Raw genomic sequence first — 20175 nt, 5'->3', positions numbered from 1 at the left:
TCACAAGCAAAGAGATCCAATCAGTCATCAAAAAGCTTCCCACAAATAAATGCCCAGGACCAGATGGCTTCACAGGGGTATTCTACCAAACTTTCCAAAAAGAACTGACACCAATCTTACTTAAACTCTTTCAAAACATCAAAGAAAATGGAACACTACCTAACTCATTTTATGAAGCTAACATCAATCTGTTACCAAAATCAGGCAAAGATGCTACAAAAAAGGAAAACTACAGGCCTTTCTCCCTAATGAATATAGATGCAAAAATTCTCAACAAAACACTTGCAAATCGAATCCAAAGACACATTAAAAAAATCATACACCATGACCAAGTGGGGTTCATTCCAGGCATGCAAGGATGGTTCAACGTAAGAAAATCAATCTATTACAACACATTAACAAATCAAAAGAGACAAATCAAATGATCATCTCAATAGATGCTGAAAAAGCATTTGACAAAATCCAACATCCCTTTTTGATAAAAACACTTCAAAAGGTAGGAATTGAAGGAAACATCCTCAATATGATAAAGAGCATATATGAAAAACCCACAGCCAGCATAGTACTCAATGGTGAGAGACTGAAAGACTTCCCTCTAAGATCAGGAACAAGACAAGGATGCCCACTGTCACCACTAATATTCAACAGTGTGCTGGAAGTGCCAGCCAGGGCAATCCGGCAAGACAAAGAAATAAAAGGCATCCAAATTGGAAAGGAAGAAGTAAAACTGCCATTGTCTGTAGATGATATGATCTGGAAAACCCTGAGAAATCGACAATACAGCTACTAGAGCTAATAAACAAATTTAGCAAAGTAGTGGGATACAAGATTAATGCACATAAGTCAGTAATGTTTCTATATGCTAGAAATGACCAAATTGAAGAGACTCTCAAGAAAAAGATACCATTTTCAATAGCAACTAAAAAAATCAAGTACCTAGGAATAAACTTAACCAAAGATGTAAAAGACCTATACAAAGAAAACTACATAACTCTACTAAAAGAAATAGAAGGGGATCTTAAAAGATGGAAAAATATTCCATGTTCATGGATAGGAAGGCTAAATGTCATTAAGATGTCAATTCTACCCAAACTCATCTACAGATTCAATGCAATCCCAATCAAAATTCCAACAACCTACTTTGTAGACTTGGAGAAGCTCGTAATCAAATTTATTTGGAAAGGGAAGATGCCTCGAATTGCTAGACACTCTAAAAAAGAAAAATGAAGTAGGAGGACTTACACTCTCTGAGTTGGAAGCTTATTATAAAGCCACAGTTGTCAAAACAGCATGGTACTGGCACAAAGACAGACATATTGATCAATGGAATTGAATTGAGAATTCGGAGATAGACCCTCAGAGCTATGGCTGACTGATCTTTGATAAGGCCCCCAAAGCCAATGAACTGGGACATAACAGTCTTTTCAGCAAATGGGGCTGGGAGAGTTGGATATTCACATCCAAAAGAATGAAAGAGGACCCCTACCTCACACCTACACAAAAATTAACTCAAAGTGGATCAAAGATCTCAATATAAAAGACAGTACCATAAAACTCCTAGAAGATAATGTAGGGAAACATCTTCAAGACTTTGTATTAGGCGGCCACTTCCTAGACTTTACACCCAAAGTACAAGCAACAAAAGAAAAAATAGATAAATAGGAATTACTAAACTTAGATGTTTCTGTACCTCAAAGGAATTTGTCAAAAAGGTGAAGAGGCAGCCAACTCAATAGGAAAAAAATTTTGGAAACCATGTATCTGACAAAAGACTGAGATCTTGCATATATAAAGAAATCCTGCAACTCAATGGCAATAGTACAGACAGCCCAATTATAAAATGGGTAAAAGATATGAAAAGACAGTTCTCTGAAGAAGAAATACAAATGGCCAGGAAACACATGAAAAAATGTTCAGCTTCACCAGCTATTAGAGAGATGCAAATTAAGATGAGAAAGAGATACCATCTCACACCAATTAGAATGGCTGCCATTAAACAAACAGGAAACTACAAATGCTGGAAAGGATGTGGAGAAATTGGAACTCTTATTCATTGTTGATGGGACTGTATAATGGTTCAGCCACTCTGGAATTCAGTCTGGCAGTTCCTTAGATAACTAGATATAGAGTTACCCTTCGATCCAGTGATTGCACTTCTCGGTATATACCCAGAAGATCTGAAAGCAGTGACATGAATGGATATCTGCACGGCAGTGTTCACAGCAGCATTATTCACAATTCCCAAGAGATGAAAACAACCCAAATGTCCTTCAACAGATGAGGTGATAGATAAAATGTGGTATATACACATGATGAAATACTACATGGGTGTAAGAAGGAACGATGTCGTGAAACGTATGACAACATGGATGAACCCTGAAGACATAATGCTGACCGAAATAAGCCAGGCACAAAAAGAGAAATATTATGTGCTACCACTAATGTGAACATTGAAAAATGTAAAACAAATGGTTTATAACATAGAATGTAGGGGAACTAGTGATAGAAAGCAATTAAGGAATAAGCTAACGTGGGTAAATTTAACGTTCTGGGAATGCCCAGAAATGACTATGGTCTGTTAATTTCTGATGGGTATGGTAGGAAATAGTTCACAGAAATGTTCTGACATTAGGTTCTTTCATTGGGGCAGAGTAGGAATATGTTGGAAGTAAAGTAGTTATCTTAGGTTAGTTGTCTTTTTCTTATTCCCTTGTTATGGTTAGTCTGAAATGTTTTTTTTTCCTTGTATTTTTTTAAATTCTATTCATACAGTTGATTTAAAAGAAAAAAAGAGTTAATTAAAAAAATGAAAAAAATATGCAGAGCCTCCTTGAGGAGCTGGTGGAGAATGCAGGGGTATTGGGCTTCCCCAACTCAATGGTTGCTGATGTGCTCACAGACATAGGGGACTGGTGACTTGATGGGCTGAGCCCTCTACCACAGGACTTGCCCTTGGGAAGACTGTTGCTGCAAAGGAGAGACTAGGCCTCCGTATAATTCTGCCTAAGAGCCTCCTCCCGAATGTCTTGTGTTGCTCAGATGTGGTCCTCTCTCTCTAGCTAAGCCAACTTGGCAGGTGAAATCACTGCCCTCCCCCTCTGTGGGATCTGATACCCAGGGGAGTGAATCTCCCTGGCAATGTGGAATACGACTCCCAGGGAGGAATCTAGACCTGGCATTGTGGGATGGAGAACATCTTCTTGACGAAAAGGGGGAAGTGAAATGAAATAAGCTTCAGTGGCAGAGAGATTCCAAAAGGAGCCGAGAGGTCACTTGGGTGGGCACTCTTACGCACAATATAGACAACCCTTTCTAGGTTCTAATGAATTGGAATAGCTAGCAGTAAATACCTGAAACTATCAAACTACAACCGAGAACACATGAATCTTGAAGACGATTGTATAAAAATGTAGCTTATGAAGGGTGACAACCTCATTGGGAAAGCCATATGGACCACACTCCCCTTTGTCTACTCTATGGATGGATGAGTAGAAAAACGGGGGAAGGAAAAAAACAAAACAAAACAAACAAACAAAAAAGGCACCCATTGTTCTTTTTTACTTTAATTGTTCTTTTTCACTTTAATTTTTATTCTTATTATTTTTGCGTGTGTGGTAATGAAAATGTCAAAAATTAATTTTGGTGATGAATGCACAACTATATAATGGTACTGTAAACAATTGAATGTATCCTTTGTTTTGTATGACTGCATGGTATGTGAATATATCTCAATAAAATGAATAATAATAATAAAAAAAAGTCAATCCATTTATGGTATTTTGCATAATGGCAGCTTCAGCAAACCCTAGCAGGTAGGTTTAAATTTATAAGGAACTGATGCACTGTTTTCCAAAGTGGTTGCACCATTTTACACTCTAGCCAGAAATTTAGGAAAGTTTAGTTGCTTTACATCCTATCAACACTTGGTATTTTAAGTCTTTGAAATTTTAGCCAGTGTAGTGGTATGCAGTGGTATTCTGCTGTGGTTTTCATTAGCATTCGTCTAGTGACTTTGATAGTTTCTGTTCATATCTTTTGCCCATTTTTCAATTCCAATGCTTGCGTTATTATTGAGTTGTGAGAGTTCTTCATTTATTCTGGGTACAAGTTCTATGTCAGATATATATTCAAGTTTTTTCCCAGGCTGTGATTTATCTTTTATTTGCACAAAGGTGTCTACTAGAGAACAGGACTTTGAAAAATTTGGTGAAGTCTCATTTATCATTTTCTTCTCTTATACTTTGTATTTTTTGATGTCCTATCTAAGAATTCCTTGCCTTTCCCAAGGCTGAAAATTTTTCTCAAGATTTCTTCTAAAAGTTTAACAGCTTTAGCTCTTACATTTAGGTCTGTGACCAATTTCAATTTAAATTTTTGGGGTGTGAGGTAAGATAAAGATCAAGATCTAATCTTTTCCATATGTATACACACCATCTGTTGAAAAGACTTTCCTTTTCCCATTGAAAAATCAACTGACCATATAAGTGTGGCAATACTGGACATGGACAATCAGTTCAGTTCCATTAATTCATATGTGTATATTTATAGCAGTACCACACTGTCTTGATAAAAGTAACTTCATACTAAGTCTTGAAATCAGACAATATAAATCCTCCAATCTTGTTCTTCTTTTCCAAATTGTTTTAGGTATTCTAGATCCTTTGCTGTTTTTTTAAAGCAATTTTATTGATATATATTCATATACCTATACAAATCATTCAAAGTATACAATAAATGGTTCACATTATCATCACATAGTTATGCACACATATCACCATGACCAATTTTAGAATATTTTAATTACTCCAGAAAAGAATAAAAATAAAAAAGAAAATCCAAATCCTCTCATACCTTTTAATCCCCCATTATTGACCTATAGTACTGGTGTGGTATATTTTTTACTATTGATGAAAACATACTAAGATATTACTCTTAACTATAGTCCATAGTTTGCAATGAGTACATTTTTTCCCCATACACCCCTCTATTGTTAACTCCTTGTAATAGTGTTGTACATTTGTTCTGGTTCATGAAAGAACTTTTTTATATTTGTACAATCACATTCATTGTGACTGTGACTGTGATCACAAGATTCACTGTGTAATACATTCCTATGTTTTAACCTCCAACTTTCCTTATGGTGACATACATGACACTAAACTTCCCCTTTCTGCCACATTCACACACCGTTCAGTACTGTTAGTCTCACAATAACATGCTACTGTAACCTTTATCCATTTCCAAACTTTTGATCTAGTTAAACATTCTTGCACATCTTAAGCAACTGCTCCTCATTCTTTAGCCTTATTCTATATCCTGGTAACTTATATTCTATATTTTATGCCTGTGAGTTTACATATTATAATTAGTTTATATCAGTGAGATCATACAATAATTGTCCTTTTGTGCCTGACTTATTTCACTTAACATAATGTCCTCAAGGTTCATCCATGTTGTTGCATGCTTCAGGCTTCATTCCTTCTTACTGCTGAGTAATATTCCATCCTATGTATATATTACATTTTGTTTATCCATTGTGCCGGTTTGAATGCATTTTGTCCCCCAAACGCCATTATCTTTGTGGTCTTGTGGGACAGACTTTTCGTGCTGATTAGATTTGCTTGGAATGTGCCCCACCCAGCTGTGGGTGGTGACTTTGGTGGGATACTCCCATGGAGGCATGACCCCACCCATTCAGGGTGGGCCTTGATCAGTGGAGCCATATAAAACATGCTGACTCAAAGAGACTGAACAGAGTGCAGCTGTGAGTGACGTTTTGAAGAGGAGCAAGCTTGCTAGAGAGGAACGTCCTGGGAGAAAGCCATTTTGAAACCAGAACTTTGGAGCAGACGCCAACCACTTGCCTTCCCAGCTAACAGAGGTTTTCCGGACACCATTTGCCATCCTCCAGTGAAGGTACTTGATTACTGATGTGTTACCTTGGGCACTTTATGGCCTTAAGACTGTAACTGTATAGCCAAATAAACCCCCTTTTTATAAAAGCCAGTCCATCTCTGGTGTTTTGCATTCTGCAGCATTAGCAAACTAAAACATCCATTCATCTGTTGATGGACACTTGGGTTGTTTCCATCATTTGGCAATTGTGAATAATGCCACTATGAACATCGGTGTACAAATGTCTGTTAACTTTCAAATCTTCTGGGTATATACTGAATAGCAGGGTGTCCAGGTCATAAGGCAACTCTACAATTAGCTTCCTGAGGAATCACCAAACCATCCTCCACAGTGAATGGGAATGTACCATTTCACTTTCCTACCAGCAGTGAATAAGTGTTCCAATTTCTCCACGTCTTCTCCAACACTTGTATTTTCCTATTTTTTTTAAAATAGCAGCCAATCTAGAGGTGTAAAATGATATCTCATTGTTGTTTTGATTTACATTTCCCTAATAGGTAGTGAGGCTGATCATCTTTTCATGTGCTTTTTAGTCATTTGAATTTCCTTTTCAGAAAAATGTCTATTCATGTCTTTTGCCCATTTTTAAATTGAGTTATTCGTCTTTTGAGACAATCAACCCTGTTGAGTTGTACGATTGCTTTATGTATTCTGGATATCAAACCCTTGTATCAGATATGTGGCTTCCAAATATTTTCTTCCATTGAGTCAGCTACCTTTTCACCCCTTTGACAAAGTCAAAATGAATTCCTGATGCATGTGACAACATGGATGAACCCTGAGGACATTATATTGAGTGAAATAAGTCAGACACAAAAGGACAAATATTATATGATCTCACCAATAAGAACTAATTATAATAAGCAAACTCATAGAGTTAAAATCAAGAATAAGATTACCAGGAAGCAGAATGAGGGTAAAGAATGGGGAGCTGATGCTTAATCTGTGCAAAATTTTTTTTTTTTTCTTTTGGAAAACTTTTTTTTTTTTTTCATTTTTATTGAGATTGTTCAGATACCATGCAATTATCCAAAGATCCAAAGTGTACAATCACTTGCCCCTGGGTACCCTCACACAGCTGTGCATCCATCACACTTAATTTTTGTTCAATTTTTAGAAACTTTTCATTACTCCAGACAAGAAATAAAGTGAAAGATGAAAAAAGAAAAAAAGGAAACTCTAATCCTCCCCTATCCCTAACCAACCCCCCTCAATTGTTGACTCCTAGTATTGATATAGTACATTTGTTACTGTTTATGAAAAAATGCTGAAATACTACTAACTGCAGTATATAGTTTGTAATAGGTATATAGTTCTTCCCTATATGCCCCTCTATTATTAACTTCTAATTGTATTGTCATACATTTGTTCTGGTTCATGAAGTGATTTCTAGTATTTGTACAGTTGATCATGGACACTGCCCACCATAGGATTCAGTTTTATACATTTCCATCTTTTGACCTCCAACTTTCCTTCTGGTGACATGACTCTGAGCTTCCCCTTTCCACCTCATTCACACACCATTCGGTGCTGTTAGTTATTCTCACATCTTGCTACCAACACCCCTGTTCATTTCCAAACATTTAAGTTCATCCTAATTGAGCATTCTGCTCATACTAAGCAACCACTCCCCATTCTTAAGCCTCGTCCTATATCTTGGTACCTTATATTTCATGTCTATGAGTTTACATATTGTAATTAGTTCCTATCAGTGAGACCCTGCAATATAATTGTCCTAATGTGTCTGGCTTATTTCACTCAGTATACTGCCCTCGAGGTTTTGTCATCAACCCATTTTTTTAAATATGGTTTTGTTCACTCACCATACATTCCATCCCAAGTAAATAATTGATGGTTTTCTGCATGGTCATACATTTATGTGTTCACCACCTTCACTACTATCTATATAAGAGCATCTACATTTCTTCCACAAGGCAGGAGGAAGAGTCAAAGAAGGTAGAGAGGCAAAAGAAAGAGGAAAAAAAAATGACAGCTAGGAAGCAGCAAAAGGAAAAATAACCTTAAATCAAAGTAGAATAAAGAATCAGACAATACCACCAATGTCAAGTGTCTAACATGCCTCCCTATCCCCTCCTCTTATCTGCATTCACCTTGGTATATCACCTTTGTTACATTAAAGGAAGCATAATACAATGATTCTATTAGTTACAGTCTCTAGTTTATGCTGATTGCATCCCTCCCCCAGTGCCTCCCCATTTTTAACACCTTGCAAGGTTGACATTTGCTTGTTCTCCCTCGTAAAAGAACATATTTGTACATTTTATCACAATTGTTGAATACTCTAGATTTCACCAAGTTACACAGTCCCAGTCGTTATCTTTCCTCCTGTCTTGTGGTGTCTCACATGCTCCCCCATCTTCCTCTCTCAACCGTATTCATAGTTACCTTTGTTCAGTGTACTTACATTGTTGTGCTACCATCTCCCAAAATTGTGTTCCAAACCACACACTCCTGTCTTCTATCACCCTGTAGTGCTCGCTTTAGTATTTCCTGTAGGACAGGTGTCTTGTTCACAAAGTCTCTCATTGTCTGTTTGTCAGAAAATATTTTGAGCTCTCCCTCATATTTGAAGGACAGCTTTGCTGGATACAGGATTCTTGGTTGGTGGTTTTTCTCTTTCAGTATCTTAAATATATCACACCACTTCCTTCTTGCCTCCATGGTTTCTGCTGAGAGATCCGCGCATAGTCTTATTAAGCTTCCTTTGTATGTAATGGATTGCTTTTCTCTTGCTGCTTTCAGGATTCTCTCTTTGTCTTTGACATTTGATAATCTGATTATTAAGTGTCTTGGCATAGGCCTATTCATATCTCTTCTGTTTGGAGTATGCTGCGCTTCTTGGATCTGTAATTTTATGTCTTTCATAAGAGATGGGAAATTTTCATTAATTATTTCCTCTATTATTGCTTCTTCCCCCTTTCCCTTCTCTTCTCCTTCTGGGACACCAATGATATGTACATTATTGTACTTTGTTTTACCCTTGAGTCCCCGGAGACGTTGCTCATATTTTTTCATTCTTTTCTCCATCTGCTCCTTTGCGTGTAGGCTTTCAGGTGTTTTGTTCTCCATTTCCTGAGTGTTTTCTTCTGCCTCTTGAGATCTGCTGTTGTATGTTTCCATTGTGTCTTTCATCTCTTGTGTTGTGCCTTTCATTTCCATAGATTCTACTAGTTGTTTTTTTGAACTTTTGATTTCTGCCGTATACATGCCCAGTGCTTCCTTTACAGCCTCTATCTCTTTTGCAATATCTTCTCTAAACTTTTTGAATTGATTTAGCATTAGTTGCTTAAATTCCTGTATCTCAGTTGAAGTGTACGTTTGTTCCTTTGACTGGGCCATAACTTAGTTTTTCTTAGTGTAGGTTGTAATTTTCTGTTGTCTAGGCATGGTTTCCTTGGTTATCCAAACCAGGTTTTCCCAGACCAGAACAGGCTCAGGTCCCAGAGGGAAGAAATATTCAGTATCTGGTTTCCCTGTGGGTGTGTCTTAGAAAATTGCTCCACCTTTTGATGCCTCGGGTCACTGTACTTTTCTGCCTAGCAGGTGACGCCTGTTAGCCTATAATTCTTGACTGGTGTGAAGAGGTATGGCCGTGTTCCCCCAGGCTCTGGGGTCTGGTTCTGAATGGAAAGGGCCCCACCCCTTTCCTCCTAGACAAGACAGACACCTCAGGTGGAGGTCATTAGCATTTCAATGGTCTCGCTCTCTGCTTGTGCTGTCTCCACCCTTCCCAGAGTCACAGCCCTGGAAACTGAAAATGACTGGGGCTTTCTCCACTGAGCCAAAAAAGAAACAGATAGTCCCCTTCAGACCCAGTCCAAGGCGACCCTCCGGCTCTCCCAGGTCAGTCATCACCCAAAGCCTCTGTCTGTTTTTTGGGGCTGCGTACCTGTAGTGAGCAGTTCACACTCGCTACTTAAAACCCCAGTTGATGCTCAGCTGAGCTGTATTCGCTTGCTGGGAGAGAGCTTCTCTCTGGCACCACGCGGCTCCGCAGCTCGGGCTATGGGGGAAGGGGTCTCCCGACCTGGTTCCGCAGGTTTTACTTACAGATTTTATGCTGTGTTCTCAGGCATTCCTCCCAATTCAGGTTGGTGTATGATGAATGGATGGTCTCGTTTGTCTCCCCGCAGTTATTCTGGATTATTTACTAGTTGTTTCTGGTTTTTTGTAGTTGTTCCAGGGGGACTACTTAGCTTCCACTCCTCTCTATGCCGCCATCTTGCCTGAGTCTGTGCAAAATTTTTAATTAGGTTGACTGTAAATGTCTGGAAATGGATAGAGGCGATGGCAGCACATTATTGTGAGTTTAATTAGCAGTGCTGAATCATCAGTGCGATTGTGGTTGAAAAGGGAAGTTTAGGGTCATGTATGTCACTAGAAGGAAAGCTGGAAGACAAAACATGGGACTGTATAGTACAGTGAACCCTGTTGTGGATGATGACTGTGGTTAATAGAATAAATACAAGAATGTTCTTTCATGGACTATAACAAATATACATCACTATTACAAGGAGTTAATAATAGGGTAGTTTATGGGGAAAATGTATCCAATGCAAACTATGGACTACAGTTAACAGTAATATTTTAATATCCCTTCATTAACTGTAACAAATGTACCATACCAATGCTAAGGGTCAATAATAGGGAGGTGGATAAAGGGTATGAGAATGTTCTTTTTGGAGTAATGAAAATGTTCTGAAATTGATTGTGGTAATGTCCTATATTTAACACAGGAATTGAATTTGTAGGTAAAAACCTTTCCACAAAGAAAACCCCAAGCTCAGTTGGCTTCCTTGGTTAAGTCTTCTAAATATTTAAAGAATTAATACTAATTTATACAAATTCTTGCAGAATATTGATGAGGAAGGAATACTTCCAAACTCATTTTCTGAGACCAGCTTTACCTCAATACCAAAACCAGAAAAAGACATTACAAGGAAATAAACAACTACTAATCAATATTTCTCAAGAAAATAGATATAAAAATTCTAAATAAAATTTTAGATAACCAAATAAAAATATAGGATTATACATCATGCCCAAGTGCATGTGAGGTTGGTTTAACATTTGTAAAGTCAATGTAATTCAAAATATTAAATTAAAAAATGGACACAGAAACAGCATTTGACAAAACCTAATATCCATTCCTGGTTAAAACTCTCAGCAAACTAGAAATAGAAAGGAAGTTCCTCAACATGTTAAAGTGTGTTTATGAAAAAAAACCTACAGAAACATCATATATAAGTTGAAAGAATGGCTTCTTTTCCTCTGAGCTCAGGAAGAAGGCAAAATCCATTCATCTCTTTTATTCGGCATTGTACAGGAGGTTCTAGTCATTGCGAACAGGCAAGACAAAAAACTTAAAGCCATCCAGATTGGAAAGAAACAAATAAAAATGTCTTTATTCTCAAGTAACATGATATTCTATGTAGAAAATATGAAATTTCCAAAAAGCTATAGTAGGTGAAGTCAGCAAGGCCCAGGATGAAAGATTAATATATGAAAATCTATTGTATATTTACATGATAGCAATGAAAAATCAGCACATCACTCAATTTTTCAATGGCTTTCAGTTTCACTCAGAGTAAAATCAGAGTTCTTACAAGAGCCTACAAGGCCCTACATGATTTGGGTTCTCTGTTACTTCTCTAACTTCATCTCCTCTGGCTCTGTTCTAGTCACACTGATCTCCTTAGTGTTTCTTAAATACTTGAGCATGTCCCTGCCTCGGGGCTTCTGCACTTGCTCCTGTGGAATGCTCTTCTGCTAGTTATTTGCACAGCCAACTCCTTTTTCTGTCTTTATTCAAAAGTTACCTTCTCAGCAAGGTCTTTTCTGAACATTATTTAGAACTACAAAACCCTCCACAACATACTTTATTCCCATTCCCTGCTTTATTTTCTGTGGCCATCTAACATACTACATAATTTAGTTATTTATCTAGTTTAGTGTCTTTCTCCCACCCACCCATCCTTCAAAATCTAAATTCCATTAGTTCAGAGATATTCAATAGATGTTTATTAAATAAACAAATGACAAGGATACACAGTCTAATCCATATTGTGGGAATGGGAAAATATGCAGCTTGTGGGTACATGCAATATGCTACTAATAACTGACTAAAAATTGATAAATATAACATTCATCTGGACCAGAAAATACTTTAGATCCATTTGATGTTGACGTCATTTACTTTAAAAGTTTTTTTTCCTCTCTCTCATTCCCTGTATAAGTGTTGATTTCTTTGTGTTTATTTATATTTTAATGGTTTACTTGTCATGGGGTAGTGTTTTACTTTTTACATTTAATTGATATGCAAAACTATAAAAATAATTTTAGTTTCAGTTTTTGGGTGACACATTTGTTTTGAAGGTATGCCTCATAGAACAGTTATGTTGAATTACTAGATCAGGAAAGAGCCATAAAAAGCATTAGAACTTCATTCTAATTCTCTGAAAGTATCAAAGGCTGAAAAATGAGCCATTAGCTACTTGTTTATTTATAACTTAATTTATTTTATAAGCAATTTAATTCTATACTATTATTGGAAAAAAATGAAAAAATAGACTCATTATAAGAAGGAGAAAGCATTATTTGAGAATTGCAAATATGGCTTGTAACACTGCAGTCTTTTAAATAAGAAAGCCTGAAAACTGGTCCTAGAAGTTGTCAATTCATATTCTGTATTTCTTTTAAAAATCTCTGGCATCTACTCACTTGAATATTCTTTTCTCATACTTCTATTTTCATAGATAAGAAGTAGAAAAGACATTTTTGCTGAAATGATGCCTAAACTCACCTAGTGGTATAAAAATAACATAATGCCTATTGCCACCATGCAGAAGGCACCATGCTAGCAACACCAGGAAGAAATAGGTCTTCTGCTTAGAGTATGTAGTCATGTAACTCAGACAATTTATATAACCTTTCTAAATGTTATATTCCTTATTAAACAGGCATAATTACAGCCTCTACCTTATAGGATTGTTGAGATGATTAAACAAGATAATGATCATAAAGCAACTGGCACAATATCAGGCATATTGGTAAACACTTGATAATTTTAAGAGATATATAAGATTGGTGTTTTAGTTAAGATACTTCTAATTGCAAATAACAAAATACAACTCAAATTAGATTTCACTTAGTCATGAATTTCTTGAACACTTACTATGTGCAAGATACTATGGTAGTAACTAGTAAGCAAAGAGGGAAATTTATAACAAAGATTCAGGGGTGTCACTTAGAACTCAAAGGCAGACTTGCACCTGAACTTCACCCAAGAAGAAATGGTATTGGAAACTGGAAAGCTGCTAGAAACCTAGGAAATACTCTGTCCCTCCTACACGCTTCTCTTTGCCCACAAGTTTCATTCTTTCTTGTCAGCAGAACAGCTATTCCTGCAACAAAGCTTAGATGGTGGTGGAACATGGTTACCTAGAAGCCCTGAGTTCATGGATTACTGTTCCAGCCATGCTGAGAGACTGAGAGCTTCTGTTTTTTTATCTGTTTAATTTTTTAATTAATTTTTTATTAGATAAGTTGTGGGTTTACAGAATATTTGCATAAAATACAGGATTCCCACATACCAGCCTAATATTAATACCTTACATTGGGTGACACATTTGTTACAATTGATGAAAGCACATTTTTATAATTTTACTATTAACTATAGTAATCCATGTTTTATTTCCCTTTGATTTTATCTTAATTCCAAAGTCTTAAGATAGGAATCAAGTGTCTATCTTGATCAAAGCAGGGGTCAGCAAACAGGGTCACTGTCAGTTCAACAAATATCTCAAAAAGTATCTACAACAAGGATTGTCTACAATTTAAAAAAAGGAAAACCAAGACTGAGAAGTTTGAGTTTCTTTCCCAAGATCATGTGGATAGTGAGTACCAGAAACAGGATTCAAACTCTGGGTTTGTGCAAGTACAGGATCAGCTTCTGACAATGAGTGCCTTCTTAAATTTTTCATCCTAGGTGCCTAGCTCAACTCACCCTAGACCCAGCTCTGCTAATGCTTAATAGTTCTTTTCACTATACATGCTTTCCCTTACTAAAATTTGGCACTTTTACAACTTTCAGAGAAACACAATGTTTCAAAAACCAGGTTTATAGATTCAGATTTTTAAAAGTTTTACAAAGAGAATAGGCATGTAATTATATATGCCCTTAATGATTTTGTCTATCATTAAACAATTAAATTCTCAGAATCTAAACTTACCTTCCCACTCTGTTGGAATATCCTGTATTTCATAGCCTACTTCTTTGATATTTGCTGCTTCTACAATTCTTTTCTCTCGAATAGTTTGTCCTATAAGACAAAAGTGATCAATATATTATTTTGTTTGCTTGTTTTCAGGAAAGAATATATTTGAACCACATAAACAAACAAAAACATATTACATAAGAAAAAATGTAATCTTTCCTATAAGACAAAAGTGATTAATATATTTTAGTTTTTGTTTGTTTGCTCTTTTCAGGAAAGAAAATATTTGAACCACATAAACAAAGAGGTATTACATAAGAAAAAAAAACAAAAACAATTTTATGTAAGTACCTAAACATATGAGCATGCTCTTACATCTAAAACAAAAAAAGGTAACATTGTTACTATATGTATTTGACAAGAGTGCATTAAAAGAATTTTCTCATATAAAACATTTAAAATGTGGAGAATACTTTTTCAAGATACAGAAAACAATTGTTAAGATAGGCACACCCACAACCCATAAAAATATGCTTGCAAAGATAAAATTCATCTGAGCACTCATTTCTCAGATGTGCAAAAACTACAAAATTGTTAATCAATTAAAACATTTAAAAATGAACCCACAATACAATAGGTTATGCAAATAATACTTTCTGTTTGGATACTGCACACCTCCTCATATGGTAAAAGAATTAAATTAACTGGAAAAAGAATAGGCTTCATTTAGAATTAGATATGTTAGAAAAAGGCAATTTTTAAACTACTGCAAAAATTTTTAATTTTCTATCATAGTATGCAAAATTATTTTGGCAAAATAAATCCAGTTTCTATGTATAGTAAACACGGGATACTAAAAAAACAACCAATTAATCCTGTAGGGCACTAATGACTAACATGAAACCATTGTTAAAATCAACAGAGTGTCTGACTCCTTCAAACTACAAGTATATATATATATGATAGGTGCCAAAGGCTACTGGCACTGCCTGAGGATTCACTGCTCATGTCCCCTAATTATGCAATGGACCACAGACTTTGCCGCCACCCTATCCCACAGTGCAATGGAAACCCAAGGGAACCAATCCACGGTTTGGATTCTGTGGCCCATCTGAGCCAGTTGTTTTCAACGGGTTTTGAGTGAAATAGGACAAAAACTGGTGTGCCTCAGACATGGAGCTTCAGGTGAGGGATTATCACCTGAGGTGGGATGGTGGCAATTTAGAAAACATGAAAACAATAAAGAAAAAGGTGGAAAAGGGTCAGAGATAAGATAAGAATGCCTATTGAATGGTATATAATAAAAAGTTGATTGGTATATATCATAAGTTCACATAAAAGGCATAAAACTATTTGGTATTTTCTTCTGTTTTCAGAAAAGTCTTGATTATACCCTTCAAAGCAGCTTTGTCAAAATGGTGGATTCACAACATGTTACTTTGTCACTGAAACTTGAAGCCTGGGGAAACCAAGTGGGCTTTCTAGTTTCCAATAATAGTTAACAAGTTTGTCTACCTGCCCTGAGGAATGCAAACTGAGACAGAGAAGATGCTGGTGAGCAACCATAGCAGCATGGCTTTACAGGGAAAAAGCCTGGGCCTTACAAAATACTCCTTTCTCTTTCCACCCCCAGGTTACCCTTACACTAGCCTGAATAGACTGTGTTACATAATTAAAGAAACTGACCTTTCTGCCTGCAAATCTTTCTTCCACACTGCCTGAAATTCTAACTGAAAATTCCTTCAAGTGCCAGCAAGGAAACTTCTGAGGGGGATTGTGCAGGCAAAAGGAAGGTATAGAAGAGCAGCTTGAGAAGAATGAATGGCTGGTTTTAACTCCTTTGACTTAATAATAATAAGTGAAAGCCTAGGAGTTCATAGATGGAAATTAATGGCTAATAACCCTAAAGAATGGAGTCAGGGAGCTCTGCTTTTCATTATGGATTAATTGAAGTAGGCTCATTTAATCCTAACAGAGATTCCCCAAGTTTTATAAAGAGGAGCTGCTTTTCACTTATCGTATCCAATGAGTTTACAGTAGGTCAAAGGATAAGTAGTAAAAGTCGTAGGGATAAGGATGAGAGTAAAAAAACTGCAAAAATAGCTGCACTGCTTTTATCGCAGATGCTTAATATATGTACATGAAGTTTACTAAAATGCTATTTATATTCACACATATAAAAACATTATCATAATAAGATTTAGCAAAAATTGAGCATATACTAAAATATATTTACATGCCAATTTTCAAAATATTTGAAAGAATCAAAATACCTATGTTTTTGTATAGTCTTTATCTTAATATCAAGATGCACGGATATAAGTATATCCTTTTAGTATTAATAATTACAGAAAAGGAAAACTACTGTCTTAAATACAAAATGCTAACAGATTAGCTTTTGAAAGTACATGTGTGGTCTATAAGCTTTTAAATGTATATCAATAAAATTTAGCATATGGGAAGAGGATAGTCTACAGTTCCCGGTAGCATCAATAAATGCCTATATATTATACATATTTTATTTGTATGCTGTGACAGAAAAGTTAGCTTTTATTCCTACCCTCAGGTCTATAAACTTCATTCAAGCTCTCCCAAAATTTTAAAAAATCAAGTCATACCTATTTGTGTGAATACAGAACGATAAAAAGAGTAACTCATGTGGTGTTGATGGTAATACATCATTGTGAAAGTAATTAATAGTACTGAATTATATAATGTGAATGTGGTTAAGGGAAATTTTAGGTTGTAAAAATGTTTCTAGAATAAAAATTTAAAAAACAACAACATAGGACTGTACAACAGTGAACCCTATGGTAAACTATGGACTATACTTAATAGTACAACTATAAAAAAGTTCTTTCATGAATTATAACAAATGTACCACACTAACGCAAAGTGTTAATAATAGGGTGATATATGGGAACTCTGTATTTTATGTATTTAAGTATAATTTTTCTGTAAACCTATATACTCTCTAAAAAAAAAGAGTAATTCATGAACTAGTTTAAATTATTCCTTGCTAACTGCCGAATCAACCTCTGTTTACAAGTAAGTAACATCAAAGATGTTCTTTTATAAAAGTACATATCTTTAAAAATATAAAATAAAGCCATTAGTCCATTGAATAAATGCTTTGTTATCAGAGATGTTTGATTTGTTTTTTATTTCAAATAAATTGCTTTAAGACTACTTCATTCTTTGGTATAAATTCTACTTGTATACTTTTTATGAAATTGGAACGAAATTTATGCCTCCCACTGAGTAAAAAGTTATGCACAAATTGTATACTTACTTCTAGTTATATGCTTTCAAACAGTATTTGTAAAGACAACCCTATTTATCCGTAGCAAAATAATTTCCATCCTAGTGAACAGAGCAAATATAAGTACCTGCTCAAGTATCATTTTAGGGTTTAATTTACATTTAAAAATTGGCTTAATAATAAAAACATCCAACCTAATAAAAGAGAGAGGGGAGGAGAGAGGAACGCACAGGATAGAGAGAGAGGAGGGAGAGGAGAGGAGACAGAGACGCACAGAGAGTATGGAGATATGATATATATATTATATAGATACTCACAGATAGATATATATGATAGTTAATATATAATGTTATATATTATGTTATATATATTATATATAATATATGTATTATATATATCACATATTATATATATTATATATATTATATATATAATAAATATATATATAAAATATATATAATTTTATATATATTATATATATAATATATATAATATATATATTATATATATAATATAATGTTATATATTATGTTATGTTAATATATGTTATATATTAACTCACATCTCACATTAGATGTGAGAGTAAACAACTAACATAATGTGAGAGTAAACAACTAACATAACTAACATTAATAATACTAAATGAGTATTTTTAACCAAAACATAGTTTTTTTTAGTGTTTGTTTTTTTTCTAAATTAAACTCAGTTTTATTGAAATATATTCACATACCATACAGTCATCCATGGTGTACAATAAACTGTTCACAGTACCATCATATAGTTATGCATTCATCAAGTGTGTGGTTTTTTTTTTTTTAATGCATTTTTTTTATTGTGAACTTTACCATGTATACATAGCAGTGATAATTTTCAAAGTATGATTCAACAAGTAGTTAGAGAGCAAATTTCAAAGAATATCATGGGTCACGGTTCCACAACTTCAGCTATTTCCATTATTATAAAATATAACATGCATACAGAAAGGTGTTAATTTTTGATATACAGCTCAAAAAGCAATTATATATGTAATTGCAAAAGCTGTTAAGATTACAGCCTGCAGTCTCAGTTCGTTCTTCATTATGCAATATAGGCTATATACAAAAAGGTGAAGACTTTCAAAGCACAATTCAACGAGTAGCTATAGAGCAAATTTCAAAGGATGTTATGGGTTACAGTTCACCATGTCATTTACCTCCTTCCAGCTATTCCAACACCTCAGCATCTAAATATATATATATTTATATAAAGTTTCAGTATTCACAGACCTTTGTTAAATCTTGTTTTTTGCTACCCCTTCCTCTCACTTGTTCTCTCCATCTTCAGTGGTGTCTAAACAGTGAGTACCCTAACTTGTTCATATTGAAAGGGGGTGTTTACAGTATGGGGAAGGGGGCTGCATCTGATTGTTCTGAAAGAGACTGTTGCCTCTGAGTTTTAGGACTCGTCTGGCATAGGAACACTGGTGGATTAAGTTTCTGAGAGAGAAAGTGAATATTTTATAGAATCTCAGGTAGGGAACTAGGTATTTGGGGACTACTTTTGGTAAGGGCATGGCATACTGTGGCCATTTGGGATGTCTAGCTGGAGTTTGCATAAGAGAAACCTCCAGGATAGCCTCTCATCTCTATTTGGGATCTCTCAGTCACTGTGACCTCAGCTTGTTACCTTTCTTTTTTTCCCCGCTTTTGGTCAAGTAGGCATTTTCAATCCCTTGCTGCCAGAGCCATGCTCATTCCTGGGAGTCATGTCCCATGTTGCCAGGGAGATTCATTCCCCTGGGATCATGCCCCTCGTGTGTGTGTGTGTCTGTGGGAGGGGGGTTAATGAATTTATTTGTTGAGTTGGGCTTAGAGAGAGAAAGGTCACATCTGAGCAACAAAAGAGGTTCCCTGGAGGTGCCTCTTAGGCATAATTATAGGAGGGCTCAGCCTCCCACTTACAACCCTAAGTTTCACAAGAGCAAGCTTCAAGTTGAGGGCTTGATTTATTAAGTAGTGGGTTCCTAATTTCACTTTATGTATATACATTCTATATCAAGCTAAATGGTCAGTTTCCCACATCATCTTCACTTAATTGTACAGTCCTCATCACTCTCAACTTCAAACAGTCATCAAATAATAATACATCCCAGAGCTCTTATCAGTTGCTAATTATTCATCCCTAATATTACTGTAGTGTTGGTAAGATATTTCTATTAAACATAGTATGTAATATGTAATGGGTAGTTTTTCCATATACCACTCTGTTGTTAACCCTTTATTAGTTAATATTAAATAATATTAGATTTAATTAAAATGGCCAAACAGAAGTTTGAATTCAGGAAGATTTTAAATGGTCAACTGTATATGGATTTAAAGAACATAGAAGGATATTTTTCAAACTCAAAAAATTTTAAAGCTACTTGCTGTTGAGATAATTGCCCTAGGAGGACAGCAGATTTCCAATTCCTTTGTTTAGAAAAATGTGGAAGCTTTTTAATTTACAAAAAAAAAAAAAAAAAAAAAAAGAAAGATAGAAAAAGGGGGAAAAAAAGGTGGGAATTCCCCCAACACAGGGCAGAGGACAAAGGTCAGGTAAAAGATAGAGTTCATGTTTCCAGTGGCAACTGAGGTTTAAAGGAACTTAAGACATTTGCCTCTGGTCACACAGGTAGCAAACAGGAGGCAGGATGTGAACACAGGTCTTCTGACTCCAGATCCAGGATGTTTAACTACTAAATTACGTTGTCAGACTTTAATGCAACATAACTACATCTATGAA

The 20175-nt window shown here is 35.4% G+C and overlaps 1 protein-coding gene across 1 annotated transcript in view; it reads right to left on the bottom strand.

Moving 5' to 3' along the window:
• The window catches only part of NDUFAF2 (NADH:ubiquinone oxidoreductase complex assembly factor 2), a 231034-nt gene that overhangs the window by 66424 nt on the left and 144435 nt on the right, over positions 1–20175 (bottom strand). The window contains exon 2 of the mRNA XM_037798730.1: positions 14169–14258. Coding sequence (XP_037654658.1) covers positions 14169–14258 — 90 coding nt within the window. The remainder of the gene's footprint in view (positions 1–14168; positions 14259–20175) is intronic.

This window comes from Choloepus didactylus, chromosome 11 (genome assembly GCF_015220235.1).
Source record: "Choloepus didactylus isolate mChoDid1 chromosome 11, mChoDid1.pri, whole genome shotgun sequence".
In the NCBI taxonomy this organism is placed as follows: domain Eukaryota; kingdom Metazoa; phylum Chordata; class Mammalia; order Pilosa; family Megalonychidae; genus Choloepus; species Choloepus didactylus.
Note: the sequence above shows the minus strand (reverse complement) of the source record. Positions and strands in the feature narration are given on the sequence as shown.